The 20,637-nt window shown below is 39.0% G+C and overlaps 1 protein-coding gene across 1 annotated transcript in view; it reads right to left on the bottom strand.

Moving 5' to 3' along the window:
* Positions 1–20,637, bottom strand: part of CERS6 (ceramide synthase 6) — a 94,139-nt gene that overhangs the window by 39,249 nt on the left and 34,253 nt on the right. Inside the window, exons 3-4 of the mRNA XM_021534753.2 lie at positions 19,391–19,521; positions 3,300–3,357 (exon numbers count right to left, since the gene is read on the bottom strand). Coding sequence (XP_021390428.2) covers positions 3,300–3,357; positions 19,391–19,521 — 189 coding nt within the window. The remainder of the gene's footprint in view (positions 1–3,299; positions 3,358–19,390; positions 19,522–20,637) is intronic.

The following is a 20,637-nucleotide window of genomic DNA, read 5'->3' as shown; positions in this document are numbered from 1 at the left end:
AATATACAGAAGCATTAGTTTCATGCAAAAGTAGATGCAGCAGGTAGGGCAACAGAAGATGGGAACAACAAATTAAATACTGAATATTCTGATGCAGGTCATTTTTTTCTGATCCAAATGATGTAACATGTAATGTGTTCTGCAAATAGCTTTCCTATAGCTGAGAAAATTTTATCACAAAATCAAGTCTGTCCTACTGCTACAAAGACTTAAAACTGTCTAGAGCACTGGACATTTCGAATATTGCAATTTAATTTTATGAAATGGCTGTGCATAACAATCATTATTTTTTCCATCTAAGGTTAACAATCTCAATAGTAGGTAAACTACAATACAGACATAATGTCAAGAATTGTAATACAGAAACAATGTCAATAACCAGCCACCACTTTATTGACAAGTTCTTTTTTTCTATTTCAAATGAAGGTGGTCTGACTTTAGGCTCTAAAATTCTGGAGTACACGCAATCTGAAATGCATTTACAAATTCTACACTACTCTCTCAGCCCAGAGGCTGTAACATGTGCATGTGTCACTGCTGCTATTTTATTCCAAAAAAGAGCCAAAGAATAAGCCAACTCAGCTGAGCAACAGAATGCAACATTCTCTCTCATGAAAAAGCATGCAGCCAGTTTCTCTCAATGTGCACACAGAAACTGTGAGCCACTAACAGAACATCTCCTGCTGTCACACAGAAGCTTGCTTACTCAGTGGTTAGTGCACATATGAAGGCAAGCACTTCAATTTCTTTATTTGAAACATCCTATAGTTTCAAATAACAGAAGAAGTGGAGCTTAACAGAAGCAGTGGAGCTCTACCTGTTGTGATTTTTTTCCTTCATACTACCCAGCTATTTTCTATTTGCCTTCCATACACTTATGTCCTATGAATAGGCTTTTGGAGTCAAATTTACACTTCAGCATGGCTCTCTCTGTTCTTTTGCAAGCTAGATGTACCACTAGAAATTGTTACTACCCACCAGACAGTTCTCAGCTCTTCCGTAGGGGATGACTCATTAGGAAGGACACTCAATCAGCTGCATACATACAGAAGCTTGTTGCACCCAGCACTTTTAAATATAGCCACAGCATACTCGTATCATCTGCATTACTTCAACATTAAATTTGGAAAAAAACCCCAAGATTTGTTTATCCAGGCAGATGATTTTTTTCCCAATAGAATACCTACATGCAACTTCAGGTTTACAAGTCTCAGTATAGACTTCAGAAGACTTGCAGAAAATTCATCCTCTTCTGTGAGTTTGTAAATCTCATGGCCAAGTAAAGGAAGGAAATTAAATGTGAAAAGTCTATATATATCACCTGGAAGCTTTGCTTCCATATGTTTGTAAAGATTTTTCACTTCACAGCATTGTATAGGCACTGCTTAGCACCAAGGATGAGCAAGCAAGAAATAAGCCAATCCTGAACTCTTTGCTCCGTTTCTTTATCACCAAAGATAATGATATTTTTTCCATTTAATTGAAGCACAGTCAGACCATTAACTTTTAATGAGCAAAGCCACCATTTATTTAACTACAAATATTACTGTGGAAAACAAAAACATTATCTCATTCCTATGTTAATGATAAGCAAAGCAGTCAATTTAATGCCACTGAAACTTAATGTCTTGTTGGCATCACTACTGGTGTGGTACTCTACAAAGAAGCAAACATGGAAATGAAACAAATGGTAGAGCTGGAAAATCTCAGTTTCATTCAGAAAGAAAAGAATTTGCATATACATGATCAAAGTGGAAATATAATTGGTAACTTATCTTTTATGCTTCAAATGTTAGTAATTTATAAAGACACAAAGAATGTTGTAGTGAATGCTGGCTTCAGTCCTTCAGTGCTAAAACATCTCATTCAGAAGTCTCAAAACTAAGATGGGGATTGTCACATCTAGCATTTGACATTTTACCAAGAATGGGGGCAATAAGGATGCGATGTAAAGTTGAATACTTCACATTAAATGATTTTGTGAGACACCCACCCACTTTGCAGTCACTAATATTTTAAACCTGATCTGGAAAACAGTGAAGACCGGAGCTGGCAGCTAGTAACAAAGAAAGCTTCATCTTCTCTTTCAAAATTGGTACCTTGGTCCATTTTCTCACAGAGAACACTCATTACCAGATCTGCTCTTAAAAATAGTATTTGAGGTAGAAAGTGGACAACTTGAACTCAATTACACTGATTCCTTCTTATAAAGTATCAGAAATTACACAGGTGAGTTCAAATCCTGATTATGACGACCTATTTCATCCCCTCAGGCCATTAGCCATCACGCTGCAGGGCAGGTTCTGAAACACACAGTGCTATGGGATCAAGGGACCATACAGCATATTAATGGATGAAGTACACATAAAATGTAGGTGTTCAAGGAGACAGGGAGAATGGAACTGCATGCTGCTCTGGCCCACACTTCCCCTGGGGTTGACTACTGCTAAACAGCTGAGAACAGCTCTGATGTGGCCTCCCTCCACAGGCACATCACCATTCCTGCTAACACCAAGTTGCCTTGCACCTGCGACAGCCTCAAGAACTACAGACACAAAAAAAAATTAGTATACCTCTTTTGCTTACAAAGCACCAGAGACATTCAGGATACATTTTCTGGTGTCAAATTTTTGACCAAAACAAAGATTATCTGAACACAGAGTGCAACATTCCCCTAATTTCATCTCATAGAATTACAGAAATATGGCCCAACTTGCACAGAAGCTCTGAGAACTAGTCACACTGTAAAAGTTTGCACGACAAATCTGTATTGCTCTCTATTGCAGGGTTAACAGACCTATGTCAGAGTGCTTAGAAGCTTTCAATACCCTTCTCTTTTTAAATCAGGTGAAACACAGCACTGATGGGAAACTCCACAGAAACCTCCTTCCACAGTACATTAGACAAAGAATAGGCAAAAGAGGTATTCTTTTCTAAAACACTAATGCATTTTGTTTATTAGTAAAAAGTAACTGCTGTCAGAGGCATTTAAGCAAGGATGATGGTGAAATTGAGATTAATACTTTGGTAAGCCTTACTGCTAGTTTAAGACCTATAATGAAAAATAATCAAGTGAATTAGTTATGTTGCTACACCATTTTTCTTTTAAAACCCCATTAAATATTGATAAGAACTTCTATTCCTTACCAATGCTAGTAGCAAAGCATTTTATGAATGCAAATTAAATTTTCATTTTCACTCTTCATGAACATAGACTTTATGCCCGTGCTTTATATTATACCTGCACAAGACTTCAAGTCTGTGAAATGTTATGAAAGCATAATAATATAAGTGCCTACCTTTTTCAGGAACCGTACTCCATAGGTAAATATATAAAGGTAAAATGTAAATCTCCACCTGCAAAAGGTACAAGAGATTAACTCCAGGATACCAGGTTTACATATTTTACAGTTCAACACATGATTTCTTATTTCACCACCAAACCACCACACCCTGGTTACATTACAGGAAGTTGAAGCAAAATTTTGGCCTGGTTTTCTACAACTTTTGTTATCAAGCATTGTGCTCATTTGCCTGCTTTTCCTGGCCTCCTGAAAAGACCTGCTAATTTTATCTAAACGGGGAAAAATCCTCACACATTTTCAAGGATATTAAGTTTTTTAAAGTTTTTATTAAAACTAGCAGGACATTGGAGGAGAGAGGACAATTTACCCATATATTGCAGGAAAGTTCATCTCTTATTAGGCACCAGGAAATTTTATTAAGAATTCAACAGGTGACTTGGGAGTATGCATGTCAAACAGACTCTTTAGTAATGAAAAGTGTCATTCACAATGAACTGGAAATTCACTTGGCAGATTCCAGCACTTCACATTTGGTTTTAGGGAGTGCATTTGCGTCAGATAGATATGCTGGATACAGATATATATCCATAATTTACATCCACTTCCCATGCACCCCTTGATAAAAGTAATCTACATTTTCCCAAATGCACTCAGAATAATTGCTGAGCTTCTGGTTTTTCTTTTCAGATACAGGCAAACTAGAAGTTAAGAACCGGATGCCATGGAAAACAAGAGAAACTACCAGGAGATTTAATACAAAATCATCCTCTCTTCTGTCTTTCTCCAGCCTTCAAGAAAAGAAGACAGACACAGTAACTTCCTATCTTTGGATTACCCATTACTCACTTATGAAACAGCTACTGGAGGTCTACAAAAATAAAACCCTAACTTTGTACAGTATAAATTCTTAAAGGAATTCTTTGGGGCATTTTCCTCCCCTCCAGGGTTGGAATGACTACACACACACTTAATATAAACACCAGAAAAGTAATAATCATAATGTTTATAGCAGGATGAGATTTAGCTACCTTAGTGTGAAGCAATGCTGCAATGTGAATCATCTTCAATTACAAATTTTATAGCACTTAAAACTTTCTCTCCACTGGCAAAACTATTAGTTTCCAGTTAATTGGCTTCCAGTTAACTGGAGCACTTTCAAACATGACTGGAATGGTTACAAAACTGAAAATGTTCCTATGTTAAAGGTTAATTCAAACCTTTCTCTTCAAAGCTACTTTTACAAGTATTTAGAAACAGTTGTGTCATACATAAATAACCCTCAGACAAATTGAAGAGAGTGTAAGAACATCAGTGAGATTTAAAGTGTGATACTTCAGTTGAACAGAAGCTCTGTTTCACACTGTAGTCTCCATAGCATAGAAGAAATTAATTTATTAAACTGATATGAGAGAAATAGCAAATTCTTCAAGGGTTTGATCGTTGTAGTAACATGGCACACTGTTTTCATGCTGGCACTTTCAAGATACTGTGAAAATAGAGTACTTGGAGGCAAAATGTTAGTTGTGCTGGCAGAAACCTTCAGATTATGCATATGAAAGAAATAGGAAGGACAGTATTATGAAGCAAGGATTTATTTGGGTGGAAAGTTTCTTATTAGGTCAGTCCTACAGGCAGTAACTTGCCATTCAATTTCACGGTTACATATATCATCTAGTGAAAGTTTTAAGGCTGTCACCGAAAATATTAGGAGGAAAACCCTGTCTAACCTTTTCACTTATGAGCATTTTCAGTGCCCTTCTTTCACTCCTAAGTGATGATGAGCACTTTCGGTGCCCTTCTTTCACTCCTAAGTGTGAGCAGCTATGATCAATTCCTCCCATAGAGTTTTATCACCTTTAACATTTCTCCAAGCAAATTCATAACATGCTTAAGGGCTTTTCTAGCTTGCTGTTGGGAGATGCAATATTCCACAGAGGAGTTCAAAGGCAGTTGGACATATTTGAAAGACATTAATAGCTGAGTTTTATCTGGTGAATTTCCAGATTTTCCAGTCTGCATGGCCATTTGGAAAACTCTGATCACAGAATTTCCTGCAGCCACCACCCCTCAAAAAATAAAAAAGACCCTTTCCCAAAACAGGCAAATTAAGAAATACTGATATCCCCATCTAACTCTCCATCCACCTCCCAAAGCACTGACACTATAGATTTGTGCTGAAGCCATGGATTGCCCTGAAGGAGAGTTTCTGGAGCTTCAGAAAACCCTCAGAGCCAAGAGCCAGTGGGTATTATTTGGGCCCACTGAGAACAGTCAACTTGCTTAGACTGTTCAGCTGCTACAAAGATGCACACAAGGATATGATATGTTCTTCTTCCCGAATGTGCCAAACAAATGGTCTTGGATTTAGCACCAGAAGATGAAACAATGCTAAGAACTGAATGATAGACCAAGCTGGTCAAAGTACTAAATTCTTAAAGAAAACAAAAATATTGATAATAAAAAAAAGCTCATTCCTGCTGAACAACAAACTCAAAAGCTATTCTACAAACTTCTGGCTTGGTCAAACTCCAATAAACAAAAAATTTGAAACAAAGTAAAGTTGGAATTGGCCCCTGGCATGTTTATCACCATTAACCAGCTAACTCTGGTGGTAGCAGATCAACAAAGGACTTTCATCGCTCTGTAGCTGGCAGCTAGCTGCTTTTTCTGCAGACTTTAAAGAGCAATTCTCCCAGCTCAAGACTCCAATTGGAATCTCAATCTCATACAAGAAAGTCCAAGGAGTTTCCCACATTGTTTTACCAGCACTTGTAGATGGTTTATTGCTGCACTTAACAGTAAAACATCCATAAGCCAAGGTAAAATAGATGAATGCATACTCAATAATTTGGGATTAAAGACAGGGAGAAAAGGTACAGGAACTAGGTTATGAAGCTGCATTATTCACTCAAAATCATACAGACAAGGACAGAATGTATGTGAGAAATACCTTTCATACAGTGCAGGTATGTCCAAGCAAGATTCCTCCAAAGGTGAACTCTCAAATCAATTCTCTTGCAAAAAGTACTCTAATATGAATGATGGATTTCAATCTACAGTACATACTTCTTTATGCCTCTATTTGGATCTCACTGAAGCCCACTGATGAGGAAATGCAAATAAAGGGAAAAAGTTATAAGCAGTAATCACACCTATCCACAGTATAGCCCAGTGTCCAAAACATCTCTGAATTTTGAGAACTTGGGCAAAATGTCCTTTCTTTCTGCACAGAACATCATAAAAGAGAAGGACACCTTTCTTAAGTGTGAGGTTATTGAGTTTTATTCCAACTGAATTCACAAACTGGTAGCTGATGAAGTGCTGTCTTGAATTTGTCCTAGATAATAGTCCCAAATCTAACACTAGAAAGTGCCCCTAGCCTAAGCACAGTCTGAACAGTTACAGAACCCAGGAAAGGGAAGATGCCTAGCCAGTGGTATAAAACCTCCTAGTACCCTTTCTAATATCCTGCTTAACGTCCTCCTTAAGCATCAGCAGCTCATGCTGAGTGTCCACATGTCACTGGATACTGTTGTTTGGTCACAGCTGATTTGCCTTCAACAGGGAAAGCAACTTCTTCTAAAGCACAGGTAGCAGAGCCTGAGACTAGGAAAAGCAAGGCAAGATGTATACTAAAATATCTCTTGTTCCCCTTTTCCCCCAGCAATATTCTCTGCCCTATTAAAGACATACAAAGGAGGCCACAAGGTGAAGCACGCCATCATGGGCAACTGCCACATCAATTCACGCTTTCCTGAAAGATGAAAACAACTGAAGCTTCTCTGTTTTGTGAAAATTTACTCTGTCTCCCAGACTTCAAACATCCCTTTGGTCAGTTGTATAGAAACAAAATTTGAATTACATATACACACAAAGTGTGTTGCTTGAAAGACTGAAGTTAGTTTAAATCCAGCAAACCTAGATGAAAGCACTCAAGGCACAGGAGCTCTGAGTGACCTGATCTGTCTGTTCACAATAAGGTTTATGTGGTTCACTTTAGTCCTCCACTAAAAGACTTCTAAAATGAACCAGGCTTGCATCTGGTCTGCTCAAACTCTGAATAAGGGAGATCAAATGGACTTACAGACCTTCCACCAAATTCTTCAGGTTGTGCTGTTGCTTACCAGGCCAGTGCTTCAAACATGAATGTGACACACTGCAGCAAAAAAGTCAAGCTAAAATGTGACCCTGCCGTAACAGAAAAATAAATTATTTTCTAATGTACTCTTAAAAAGAATGCTGTAGAGTCCCTCAAAGGTGCAGCAGCATATCTGACTGCTCTTGTTCTACATTTAAATGTATTCTCAGTCCATAGCACAGCCTCAACCCCTTTAACTTTGAGCTGCTAATGAAATCTTAAAAGATGCTTCAGCATGATTCAGAACATCATCTAAAAAGATGGAAAAGTTGGACAGCCTCCACCAACTAACCTGATATACCCCATGGTATGCTAAATTCAGCAAAAGCTATTTAAAGTGTCCACTTGAACAAACACTTCACTGATTTTTTGCACTAAAATATGAAACTAAATTTCGACTAACAAAACAAAACAAAAAAAAAAATCAAGCAGTGGTCAAGCAAAGCACACCGCTACTCCATACTTTTTGCAGAACCCTATGAACCACATGGGGTTCATGCCCTGTCAGGATGATCTGACATACACCCCACAGACCTGCTGTCCAGCTGAGTGAGCTCAGCATGGGTACCTCCCTATGGAAAATGCACAATTCTCCCCTAAGGCAAGGGTGAAGAGGCACAAGGCCTCTGCTCCTGCAGTTTTCCCTTTTTTCCACTTCTTTTGCAGGAAGACTGAGAGGCCAGGCTGTGAACACTGGCACTCCTGCAGAATGGTGCAGCACACACCTCACAGCACACGGTGCTTATGGCTCTGATGCCAAACCAGTGCCTGCTGCTCAGCAGTGGTGTGCAGAGATCCAAAGCTATCCAACTGCTGACAACAAAATATCAAAATAGTAAATGCAGAATGCTAAAAACATTAAAGCCATTATGCTTGCAGAACTGTAGCTGTTATTTACAGAGATGCCTTTGCCATTGGCTTGCTACAGACAGGGCCACAAACAGCAATGTAAGAATGCCACACCTCAACACCTCACAACAATTAACATTAAAAAAAACCTCATCATTATTTAACATCTAGTCATAGGCTCACCACATTGCCTGCAGTTGAAGAAACTGGCTCTCTGACTCTGAAAAGTATTTTCAGAGAAACTGCAGATGCCTAAATTTTTTTCCATGGAAATACACTTCCATGTGTAAATGTAAGATTACAGTAAAATGTAAGATTTGCTGTTCTCCATCATCCACTGCTCACATTCTGGCAGTGGCTGACAGACCTCTGGGCTCAGGCTTCGGACTGAAAGTCAACTGAGTTTCATGCAAACTCCATAGTTGCAGGTCTTGGTTCTGGAGATAAGAAGGCTTGAAATACCATTACATAGCTTGTTCTCCATTTTAATCCCCATAGTCTGAATGGACTGCAGAAACGTAGCTGGGCTACAGAATCATTAGCTGCGACTGAAAACTACTTTGTGCTAAAATGGTTTCCTGTGACTGTGAAAGGAAAAGCATATTCACTGTGAGAGTGCTCAAAGGAGCACTTCTGAGGCTGAGTTTAAACAGTTCATATGCTGAAAATTCAATGTTTATTTCTTTTAAATGGGAAGCTGTTTATTTCTTTTAAATGATCACTAGGTTCCACACATGCTCACTGGGACTTAAAGTAGTCTGTTTTATCCTCAAATTGAATTTTTCTGCTCCCCCAACTACAGTATGACAGCCTTCAACTTTCTGATGCACTCAAGAAGACTTAATCCAATTAATGTTGCTTCTGACATAGCCAGAGGTATACATTCCTTCTAGATGACTACCTCTAAAGACAAATATTTAGAGGATGATCCTAAAAAAACAACGGACTCTGAACTTTTGGATCAACTTCTTAATATTTGTGACATAGTCTACCTATCTATTATACTCCAATTTTAAATTAAAACCAAAACTAAACACGACAAACAGTAATCCTTCTCCCCTAAACCAACAAAAAATTTCCCTAAAGATACTATTTTTAGGCAACAAATAATGTAAAAATACACAACAGAGCACTGAAAAATAATGCTTAATCAATCCAATAAATAGGAGATCAAACAGTAGACTCCACAAAAGCTTTACTTATCTTCAATCCTGATACCTAGTCTCATAAAAGCTGCAAGTATGACTCTATGGTTGATGGAAGTAACTCTGCTGCTCCAATTTCCTGCCTCACCAGATTTCTGTAATAATAATTTGCTGCATTTCCACAAAGCCTGACAGATGCAAGCAGATATAAAAAAATGTTAATTAAAAATAATACATAGGTAAATAAATGAATTAATAAAATTTTCTTGCCTCTTTTGGCATGGTATTGCTGTTGAGTCAGTCTGGACAATGCAAATGGTAAATAATTCCTGCCACTGTGGTTAAGCAGGTGTTATAAGAGGAAGAAGGCAGCTATGCACAACTCACTAAGATGCACAAATTAGCAGGTATGATAAACTGAGCACACTGTATTGCTCTCCTCTTCTGGATTAAGACTTGACTGTCATCTGATTTTCCTCTTGGTTGAAGTTTGAATCAGTTATTTAATATTTAGTATTACAGTGCCACTTGAGACCAGTCCTGTCCTAAATCTGTATGCTCAAAATGCAGCTCTGAAAGTCTTAAGAGCAAAATTTAGTAGTGCAGAAAAGAGGAAAGGAAACACAGTACTAAATTTTGAAGTGATGCAATTTTATAAATAATAAAGTGTGTTTGTATAATTAGGCCAGAAAATATGTATAATACAAAAGGTGTTTTGGTAACTCATTCTAGGTTACATAGTTTCTGTTCAATGATTATGCAACTGTTCTCTTCTGAGTACTCTGAGGGCTACGTAAAATAAATGACTGATAAGACCTCAGAGATCTATGATCCTTGCCAAACCCTGCCCTACAAAGAGATACTATCTGGAAAGCTCATGGGAAGCACACAGAAAAACCAGATGTCGCTGCCATGCACCATCCCTTGTGGTCTGATCAGCAGACCTGTCTTCTCATCAGTGATGCTCAATGCAAACAGCTGATGAGTCTTGGAGAGAGAAACCAACTCAAAAGCCTTTCTAACAGGGACCTCTACTCTCCATTCTCACCAATGAGCTCATAAGTCACCTATTTGCAGATACAACAGTTGCTCACTGACCCCTCTTTTACAGCTCTAGAGGAACGAAAACTTGGATCTTCCAAACTGCATTTGAATTTCACCTAGCAATGTTGTCCTAGCCATGATAGCCAACACATTTGTCTGCATAAGGCACCTTTGTGCCAGGTAACCACCTTCTTAGACTAACTTGCAGTACCTGCTTTCTTTTGTTCCCCTGGTGAATGTTACTTTCCTATAGCATTAAGTATGCCCCAGAGTGGTTTTTAGCCTGCTAAAGCAGATGCTGAACCCTTAGGAGTATGATCTTTGTGGAGGCAGGCTGGGTGTCAGTGCTGTTTCCCATTTCCCTGAGGAAGCCGCCGGCTGTGCTTCGATCCATGCAGCACATGCCAAGGCTGTGCACAGCCAGCACACAGCCTCTGACCACACGGGCAGAGATCAGTCTGCTGGGCAGGGCTGCTTTCTCTTCACTCTCTGTACTTCCATTTCCGAAGATAAACCTCCCCAACTTCCAAGGGAGAATTGCAGGGCTATCGCAGCTAAGATTGGAGGGTAAGCAATGCTTTTAGTAGCATATTCAAACTTCATCTTGTCAATTTTGTTTTCCCTTTTATATCTGAAGAAGTATATTTACTTTCTCATTTATGTTCCTTCCCTTTCTGTGTCTCCCATTTATTGCTTGTTGGATCACTGAAAACTTCAGAAAAACCTCTACAAGTTGCTCATTACAGTGAAGGCTTTTTTAGGTCCATTTTTATTTTCCAGTGAACCAATCACTGTACAAAGAAACAGGTACAGGAAATTTTTGTACTATTTTTCTTGCAACAGTGCTTTTATCAGAGCAGCAGCAATGAAACTAAAGAAGACAGAAACCCAAATTTACCAGGAAGCACCATCTAACCGAACTATATTCATTAAAGTATTTAAATAACTAACCATAAGGGATAGCATTAAGAATTTCAAAGCACACTTTCTGCAGCACATTATACTGAATATTTCCTGTCTCATAGTCACAACTTCAGGCTGTTTCAGGGCCTGATCTTAGAAGATTTACCCTGCCAGTAACCAGGACTACATGAGCTGATCCACTACTTGAATCCTCTGAAAAATTTAGTGAAGCATTTAAATCTCACATAACCTTTTTTAAATCTCCTAGCTTCTTGAGCTTCAGAGAAGTGAAAAATAAACATGCCTGTATGAGAAAATCCTGGTCACCACTCAATACAAGCAGAAGAGCCTGTCACACTGATAGTACCAATAAAATGTATGAGTTCATGGAGTTACATAAAATGCAAAACAGGAGCACAGAGATGAAGTTATCAGAAAGGTCCCCACTGCAGCCTGGGCCCTGTGTGCTGTCACAGCAGGTCTATGCTGAGACACCAAAGACAGAAGAAGACAGAAACTGTATCAAACACAAGGTTACCATATGCCTGTAGCTACATTATCTACCACAGCATCATGCCAAAAAGCATTGGATGAACTACTCCATCAGCATCATGTACATGTTCTCACAGAGACCAGTATCACTACATAAATTCAGCTACAGGCCACTGCAAGCCTCTTCCATTGGCAGGCAACTTATTAGCATAGAAAACAGTGTAGTTGTATGCCTAGTTATACATAAGTGAAAAATGATAAACAATGTGAAAGCTAATTTTTCTCTTAACTCTGTGTCTCTGTGAACAGGCATAGTCCATGTATCTATAAAATGAAAGGCAATCAGATATGAGACAGAATTGTATAACAACTTAAATACATGGGAGAAGAGAGAAGTAAAGATTTGCAGTGTATAAAATAAAATTAATTCATTGCTGTGTATAAAATAACATCTTACTGCCACTTAACTCTTCAGTGTTTCAAGGCACTTGTCTCCAGTGTTTGCCAGCTTCATTTAAAACTGAAGCTGACTGAAGGTGGCAGCTTGTCTCTGCCACAATGAAGAACTAGACAGTTTAAGGTGCAGAGAATACAAGAAAGCAGTAGCAACTGCAGTCTTTTCAGTTTTCATTTCGTTGTCTTAAATTGTTATATTGTGACTATAATTTTGGATTTGTGTTAACATTAACTAGAACTTAGGGAGGAATTATTTAATTTCCATAAGATAATGGTAAGCCCATACAATCCCCAAGAGAATGGAAACCTAGTTAATTATAACCTTGCTTAATGTACAATGATAATGTTAAGTGATGGTGTCTTTGTAGGATGAGCACATGAGTTAATTTAAATTTATTAACTGTGTTAAAAACTGTGTCACAGAAGGCAGTAAGGGCAGGGAATTCAGAGTTTTAAGTAATTCAATTTGAGGGAAAAGGATGTTTCATAAGATGCAAAATAATAAGTGCTTAAAGCACTAAAGTCTTAAAACACAGTAAGCATATTATGAGGACACGGCATGGACATCTTTGCCTGTCTGCTCCAACAGAACAGCAGGGAAAGAGCGCTGGCAACTCCTGACACAAACAATGTTGTAATTTCCCCCTGATACCATGTTCAGGCAGTGAGAAGTCCTGAGGCCCAGCTTAAAAAGACAGAATGGTGATCACAGACCAGATTCATCTTGGGCACGGCAGACACAGTTAGGAGATGGAATATGAGGGAAACTGCCAACCTTGCCCAATGCTGGAGTCTGTTCCATATGAGCTCTGAGCCAACTACAGCCTTTTGAGCAGCATACTATGGAGTTGCAAGAACTTCCATCTTCCTCTTCTCCAGATGATTCAGCTTTTTAATGTAGCAGGATAGGAGGGCAACAAGAATAGACCCAGAGTCAGTATTTTACTATTACAAATTAAAAAATGATAGGAAGAATGAGATAAAGGGTATAAACAGAACCATAGGTGTAGCTCTTAGTAGAAAAGTATTCATTCACTCAGCCTATGTTACTCTAAGCCCTTGTATTAGAGCTGGCAGAAGGAAGAGATCCACTCAGAGGACCACATGGCACAACATGCCCTGCTCTGCCACACCATGTCCTCCCACCCTCTCTCATCAGGAGGGGCAGGTGGCTGAAGCTGCTTCTCCTGCTTCTCCCCTCCATCACATCAAAACCTGAGCTTTCACCATGGATGCAAGTACTGCTCATGCTTCCCTGGTTTACCTTCTCTTACTTGACTGCACACACACTCTCCACAACCACAAGAAATAGAATTCCAGCAAGCTCATTACCCACAAGAGGAAAATCTGAGTGATGTGGACCCTATGTTTGCATGCAGGGTAACCTTTAAACCCAGAGAGTATGGTGGATCACCCTACAAAACAGCTGTACAGCCAGCTGTCGGGCAAATCAGAGGGCAAGGATGCAGAGCTCAGGGAGGTGGCCTTTACTGCTTATTGCAACTACAATGGTAGCCTGTGCTGCTGAACTACAGCCTGAGCCAGTCTGTGCAAGTACGCCAAATACAGATGTTCCAAGAGGCAAAGTTGAATGCATAAATCCACAGCAAACCACGCTGTAGCAGCTGGGTTTGACTGCCCAGAGTCTGCCTTTGGAAGTGTGAGTGCTGGGCAAGCTGTGTGTTGGAGAGGAGGTACATGGAAGCTGTTTAATATAGATTTATCAGAGAACAAGTGTTAGAGAAGAATTAAAATTGCTGACATGGCTGCACTGTGTTCTCGTAACTTTAAAATTAGGACGACTTGACAGCCATTGACTTATTTGTGTGTCCAGGGACTCAAGCTGCAAATTACTATGTATTATGTAACTCAAGGAAACCAGTACTTAGTCTCCTTCTCTTGGAGCAGGGAGGCCATGAATGAACCATCACTGAATGGCATCATACAAAAACATACATTTACACAAAATAAAAGGCTCCATTGATACTCTTCCACATCAACTTCATATATGGCTTAGAGAGCAGTAGACAGATGAAACAAACATGCAGAACTATTGAGTGCTACTCTTGTAGAGTAACATTTCACCCTGATGTAAAACAGATCAGGATTTCTTTCTTGGTTTTTACATAGTCAAACATGACTCCAGGCCTTTTTGCACAGCTCTAGTTTCCCTGACACGAGTCTCAGTATAAATGCCTCATTCACTTTTACTTTCTATAGAGGCCTTGCATTCAAGCACATCTCTCTTCTTACTAGACAACACGTTATAATTCTTTTAAAAGAGTTATAGGTCCTTGAATCTATCAACTCCAGGGTTCAAATGCAACTATCACAGTAGTATTGTAAAACTGAAGTATTTTACATGCTTAGTATAGATAACAATTGCCAGATGATCTTTGTTGCTCTGCACTTCAGTTACCACTTATTAGCAATTAAGACTCTCCTTTCTCAACTCCCCTACCACCTGAAGCCATAATAAACACCTCTTGCACTCAGCAAAGTCACATCTTCCTGTTCTGGAACAATTTCACAGACTAACTCCCTTCACATTTCATTGAACACCTATGTCCTTCATCCACAAGCTGCCTCACAAATCTGACTGCCAACACCTGAGCTTACTTGCCCTTCATGTCACAATCCACTTATCAACACAATACCAAATATCTGATTGCCCAAGTAACAGCAATTCTCGTTCCATGGAAAACAGCAAAGGAAAACAAGGGAGATAGTGCAGTTCTGTGGCCATTGAAGAGTAAGTACCACACTTGCTGCAGAGCATGTTGTGTGTCTTCACAGACCCATCCCCCCTTCGCTTTTCTGGTCATGAAACACTGGCTAGTCCTTCATTCCATGTAGCACTGGAGCAGTTGACAAATCAGAATTAAATGGATGCAAAGTACCATCTACCACGAATTTTTGCTCAGAAGTGTGTTAGAAGCTGGCTTAGGAGAGCCTGATGCTATTTAAACACTCAAGAGCTAAAAGCCTATTTATTTTCTAATGTTTTACTGCTCAACACAAAGCACAGACTGATGAATTCTTTCACAAATTTTATTATCATGTGTATCAGCACAGATCAGAATTTCAACAACCAAACAGCTGTCTTAATTTCTTCCCCTTGCACTGTTATTTTTCCAGTACAACTTTACAGGAGGGAATTACTCTGCTAGTTGAGAAAAGCAATATGCCCAAGAAGTTGCAAACAGACCACAGAATTTTCCATAAATGTGTGTAACAGGAAAAAAAAACCCAACTGGTATTTCTCTGTATCTATACACATACATATGCACACACACACATATACGCAGTCATAGACAGACAAAATCTTCCTCCAAAGCAACATGCATAAACAAAATTTTGATTCCTTAGGAAAAATAATGTCTAGCTAGGATACAAGACAGAGACTCTTCTCTCCCCTGCATCAAAACTAAAAGACACTCTACTCACAGCCAATTTAGTATCCAAGCTTCTTCTAGAGAATAAAGGGGGGGAAAATAGATCTTTGGCTCTTCAGTCTGCACATTTTCATGTTTTCACATGAAGAATGTTGCATAAACTCAAAACATCTCTCTTGGCCATATGTTTCTTCCAGACACTCCTTAGAAACAATATAAATGTCTCTAATAAACAGCTTGCTTAAATGCATATAGCTGTAGGACAGAGATGCCATTGGTTGACATTGACGACATTCCAAAATCCCAGGCTAATAACTTACAGCATCACGGGTTCTCTCCCTTTGCACCAGGCAACAAGGGGAGAGGACAGAATGCACTCTCCTTTTATACTACTAAGTTTTTGAGAAAACCAGACATACCTACACACTGGTAGTATGAACAGAAACAACACACTAAAACTGGGAAGTCACTGGGAGTGGTTTGGGAATCACTACTGCATTAGCTTTCTGACACATCAAACATTAACAAAGGTATTATTGGATCCTGTATTCTGTGTGGCAATAAACAAAGTAGTATTTTTGATGTTAGGCTATGCCATAGGGACAGAGAGAAAAGAATAGTAAAAACCCAACAGAAATACATGGAAATAGAAAAGTCCATTTTGCACACTCAGTTGACCACTTTTTTTTCTCCTTTATGCATCTTGGATCTTTCAACTTGAAGACAGGATTGCAAATGGTCTAAATTCACAAAATAGAAAGAAAAGCTGTGGACAGACTAACCCCTGCAGCTAATACAGTAGGCTAAGTGCCTGAGCTTTGCAATCTGAGGTTATACTAGGTGGATACCTTTCCTAGTGACTACAAACTGTGACTTTAACTGCAGGTGTCATGCCAGAATCACCACATCCTTGGGATACAAGGGCTGACTTGCTGTCAGTGCTGCATTTATTACTTTCTGACTGGATCATTAATCAACACCTGGAGATTATATACATTAATCACCAACTAGTGAAATTATCTATTTCATATTTTATATAAATACTTATCACCATAATATCTGAAAGCTTAAGCAGGTACGTAATACCACTGACATCTCACCATTAGGGTCCCTATGGCTCCAATGATCAAACTACACCTTCTCTCTCAGGCTGACAGACAAAACTCCATGTGAATACTAGTTAAGGTTCCTGAAAAAGCAATTTATTTTCACTATAATGCTGTGACACAGTATCTATAAACAGGAGGTTTTATTACTGCCTTTTTCTTCATATAACCATCATCTGCCTATAGCCTGAATATCTGACAAAGACTGGCAGCAAAGCAATTATTCCATTTATTCCAATTATTCCAACAAAATCAACAAAAAATTACCCCCACAAAACAAAAACAAACAAAACCCAACGAACAAACATACAAACAACAAAATATGACAAAACAAACAAAAAAACCCACAAAACAAAACAACAAAAACCACACAAAACCAAACAAATAAAACCACCACCTAACATCCCCTCCCCCCTCAAGAAGCAGTGAGCAGTGTAGGTTTTGGGGTTTCTCTACACTCTACTTATGTCCAGAATTGTAATTGATTGAAAATAAGAGAAGGGTTAGAGAAAGTGAGAAATCTGTGACAATAAGAACCTAGTAATGAAGTTACTGGCATAGTGTGGGGCTGGATCTTTGGCATCATTCATCTCAGGCAAATGTGCTTATCACTAAATTTCACTCTCAGCTTTTGTCACATTGAAGCTACTCTACCTTAGATAGTGCCCACGCTATTCATTTCCAAGAAAGATAAGGCAGTCAAAAATGGCCTACGGCCCTTCTGGCACAGCTCCTCTTCCTTTTCATCATGGAAAAGCCACTCTGGGCCCAAGGAACACTATGTCTAGCAATAAATTGAATCTTCTTCATGTGAAAAGAATTGGAGTTCTTTTTAAGCAGATCCACATTTGGTGTGGGTTCTTCTGGTTTTCCTCCCAAGCCATGGTCAGTGCTGTTCCCAGCAAAACTGGAGTCTTCTCTGGAGGGACAACAGCAGCTCAGCAGTACAAAGGTGTAGGCGGAGATCACTGTCATTTTGCTTGCTCTGTTCTTGCTTGTTACATAAGGGCATACTTCATTCTGTCGAAACTCTCCACTGGCACCTGAATTACTGAAGACTTGAGTGCTCCCCTTCCCACGACTGTTGTGGGAACACATACTTGAGGTAGCTCAAAGCTTCAAAGCACTTGTCACACACAGTCACTACATGTGAAAAGCCACCCCATTAACTCAATAGCTATGAAAAGGCTATGGACCTCATACCAAAGGATTTCTTTGGTCAAAACTTTCTGAAGTACCTCACTCAGTGCTCTGGTGGACAGATTAAACTAAACCCATACTGAAGGGACAGAAGGGTAACCCTGGGTTCCCAGGAGTAGCCTAACTATACGCCAACAACTTTGTCCAAGATGTGTCAGGTCAGCTGGTGGGACATCACTGAAAATGCTCCCAGGGGAAGGCACACAGAATTGGTTGGATAACAATACATTCCCACATCTCTACTACATGTAGAAATGGAGAGGCAGCTCCCACTGCACGTCTTGCAAACTATGAACAGATAGAACCTCAAGTATCGACCTATTATTTATGCCATCTTGCTTCTTTTTAGACAAGTTTTATCATTACTATTAAATACACATATTGCAGAAATGCCAATGGCTCCCTCTAAACAAAGCTGGCACTATATTCTGTCAGCACTTCACTACAGCTTGACCTTACCTTCCAGTCTGCATTCATAGCTGTCATTTGCATCCTCTTTTGATAATGTATGTCACAAGGGAGTAAATTCAGCACCCATTACTATCCTATCCATGCCAGTATTTCATGGTATGCTTAAATTTTTCTACCTGTAGAGTCACCCAAATGCCCTGGCACCAGCACAAGAGAGTGAGATCTTTGAGCTGAGTTACAGAGGATGCAAAACATGCCACCCAAACATGCTATCTCTAAGGCTAATAAAGCAATAAAGTTTCCCAAAGCTCTACAGCCAAGTTAACAACTACAACCTTTGCAGAAAAAAAGGTTGTTCTTCACTGATCTCAAAAATTAGTAACTCTAAGGCCAGCAGCTGCTGGCAACCAAATGACCAAGTCTGTTCATAATCTCATCAGGCCTTGATTTATTAAACATTAAGGAAGGAGGATTTTAGCTGTAAATACCAAAGACGGGATTTAAGCATTCTGACACTTAAGTTCTTCTGTTTAATAAAGGGCAATAATCTTTAGACAATGTATCTTTTTTCTTCTTTTTATTTAACAACCCAACTGCCTTTCATCTTTACTCCTCCATCTCAGATGTCCATCAGGTCGTACGGCTAAAGGTTATTGCAGTAAGGACAGCACACTAACACCAGGTAACTTGTCTTAAAGGATCAGGCTGGTGCCCTGATAGCATAGAATCACAACAATATAATTTCTGAAAGCTTCTGACCACTGAAAATACCCAAAAAGTACAATCTGACTCCTTCAGGAGAATGAAGATTATTTTTCTCATTAGTTATATTCTACCAATTTGTATAATTTTCTAATTGTCTGCAAAAGTACCTGTGAAAAACAAAGAGATAAACTGATGAGAACACAAGCTCAACAAGACTCAAGAAGAGAACATGCATCCTTACATGCTCTCACAGAACTTCCTAAGGGTGCTGGGTTTTTCCTGGTTGCGTCTTTGTCGAAACCAACGTTGAATGCTGCGCACATCCCAGTCCAGCTGCTTGGAGAGGCCTTCCAACCTCTTCTCATCTGGATGCTACAAAACAGAGAAGCACAAAAATTACTTTCCAGCTCAACTGCATTAACATTTTATATTCAGAACCAGTGTAATTGACTCTTGCCTTCTTACCAAGGCTGTCTGTCAAACACATGGATACACAGAAATCTCTACTGGCAGATTCCCATCAGAATACAATTACACTGACAATTATTAATCTAGGACAGATGTTGTAGTATGACATGCAGGTCCTTTACTGATAAAAAACTTTAAAGGGACAACAGGATTGAAACTTGACTGAAACTTGGAAGTAACATTTAGCAGCCAAAAAATGCCATGCATTTCTGGAGCAGTGGCTCTTACAAACACCTCACTGCCTGCCACACACTAATACTTGTTCCACTCTCCTACATTAGGATCTTTGCCCTATCGACTTTTGCACTGGGGAAGACAGATTAACTGTCACAGAAAGAAGATAAACCCCATGTTTCTTCACAATAATGTTAAAAAAATGAGGTTGTTAAAGTGACACCATCAAAAGGAAGATCACCTTGACAAGAGGGAGACAGAATTGTTTTCCGTAAAACTAAATATACACAAATATTCTCCAAAGCAGAAAATGTAGAAGTCTCATACCATTACTGTGGCTGCAAACCAGAATAGAGATAAGGCAAAAGAAAATGGACCTGTCCTTAATTTGAAGAGCAGTACAGGACAAACAATCATACAGTAATTCTACATGTACAGTGAAGCATATGTACTACTTATAACTTCTCCTGATCACATAGTATTTTAAATAAACAGAAAAATGGACAATCTGTTTTCTGGAACTTTAGCTTTATTTCTGCAAACCAGTTACATCTATTGAATGAAGTACAAGAGCTCTAACAACAAAGAGCTTTAAATTTTTAATTGTTGCAGGACACAAACCAGCAAAATTTCTGTTAGGCTGAAGTTTTGCCTATCAGCCTCCAAGAAAACACAGGAAAGAGAGGGAAATGAAAGGATGAGACAAGAGAAGGTTGAAGTATTTGCCATCCATCTTAATAAAGTTTTTTAGTCAACCAAAATATCTACTAGTTTTTCAATGGAAGGTTAAAAAAAGCAATTTCTGTAACCTTAGAAAAATGAAATGTTTGATGGAGTTCTTAAGAG

This window comes from Lonchura striata, chromosome 8 (genome assembly GCF_046129695.1).
Source record: "Lonchura striata isolate bLonStr1 chromosome 8, bLonStr1.mat, whole genome shotgun sequence".
Lineage (NCBI taxonomy): Eukaryota > Metazoa > Chordata > Aves > Passeriformes > Estrildidae > Lonchura > Lonchura striata.
The sequence above is the reverse complement of the archived record's forward strand: the minus strand, read 5'-3'. Positions and strand labels throughout refer to the sequence as shown.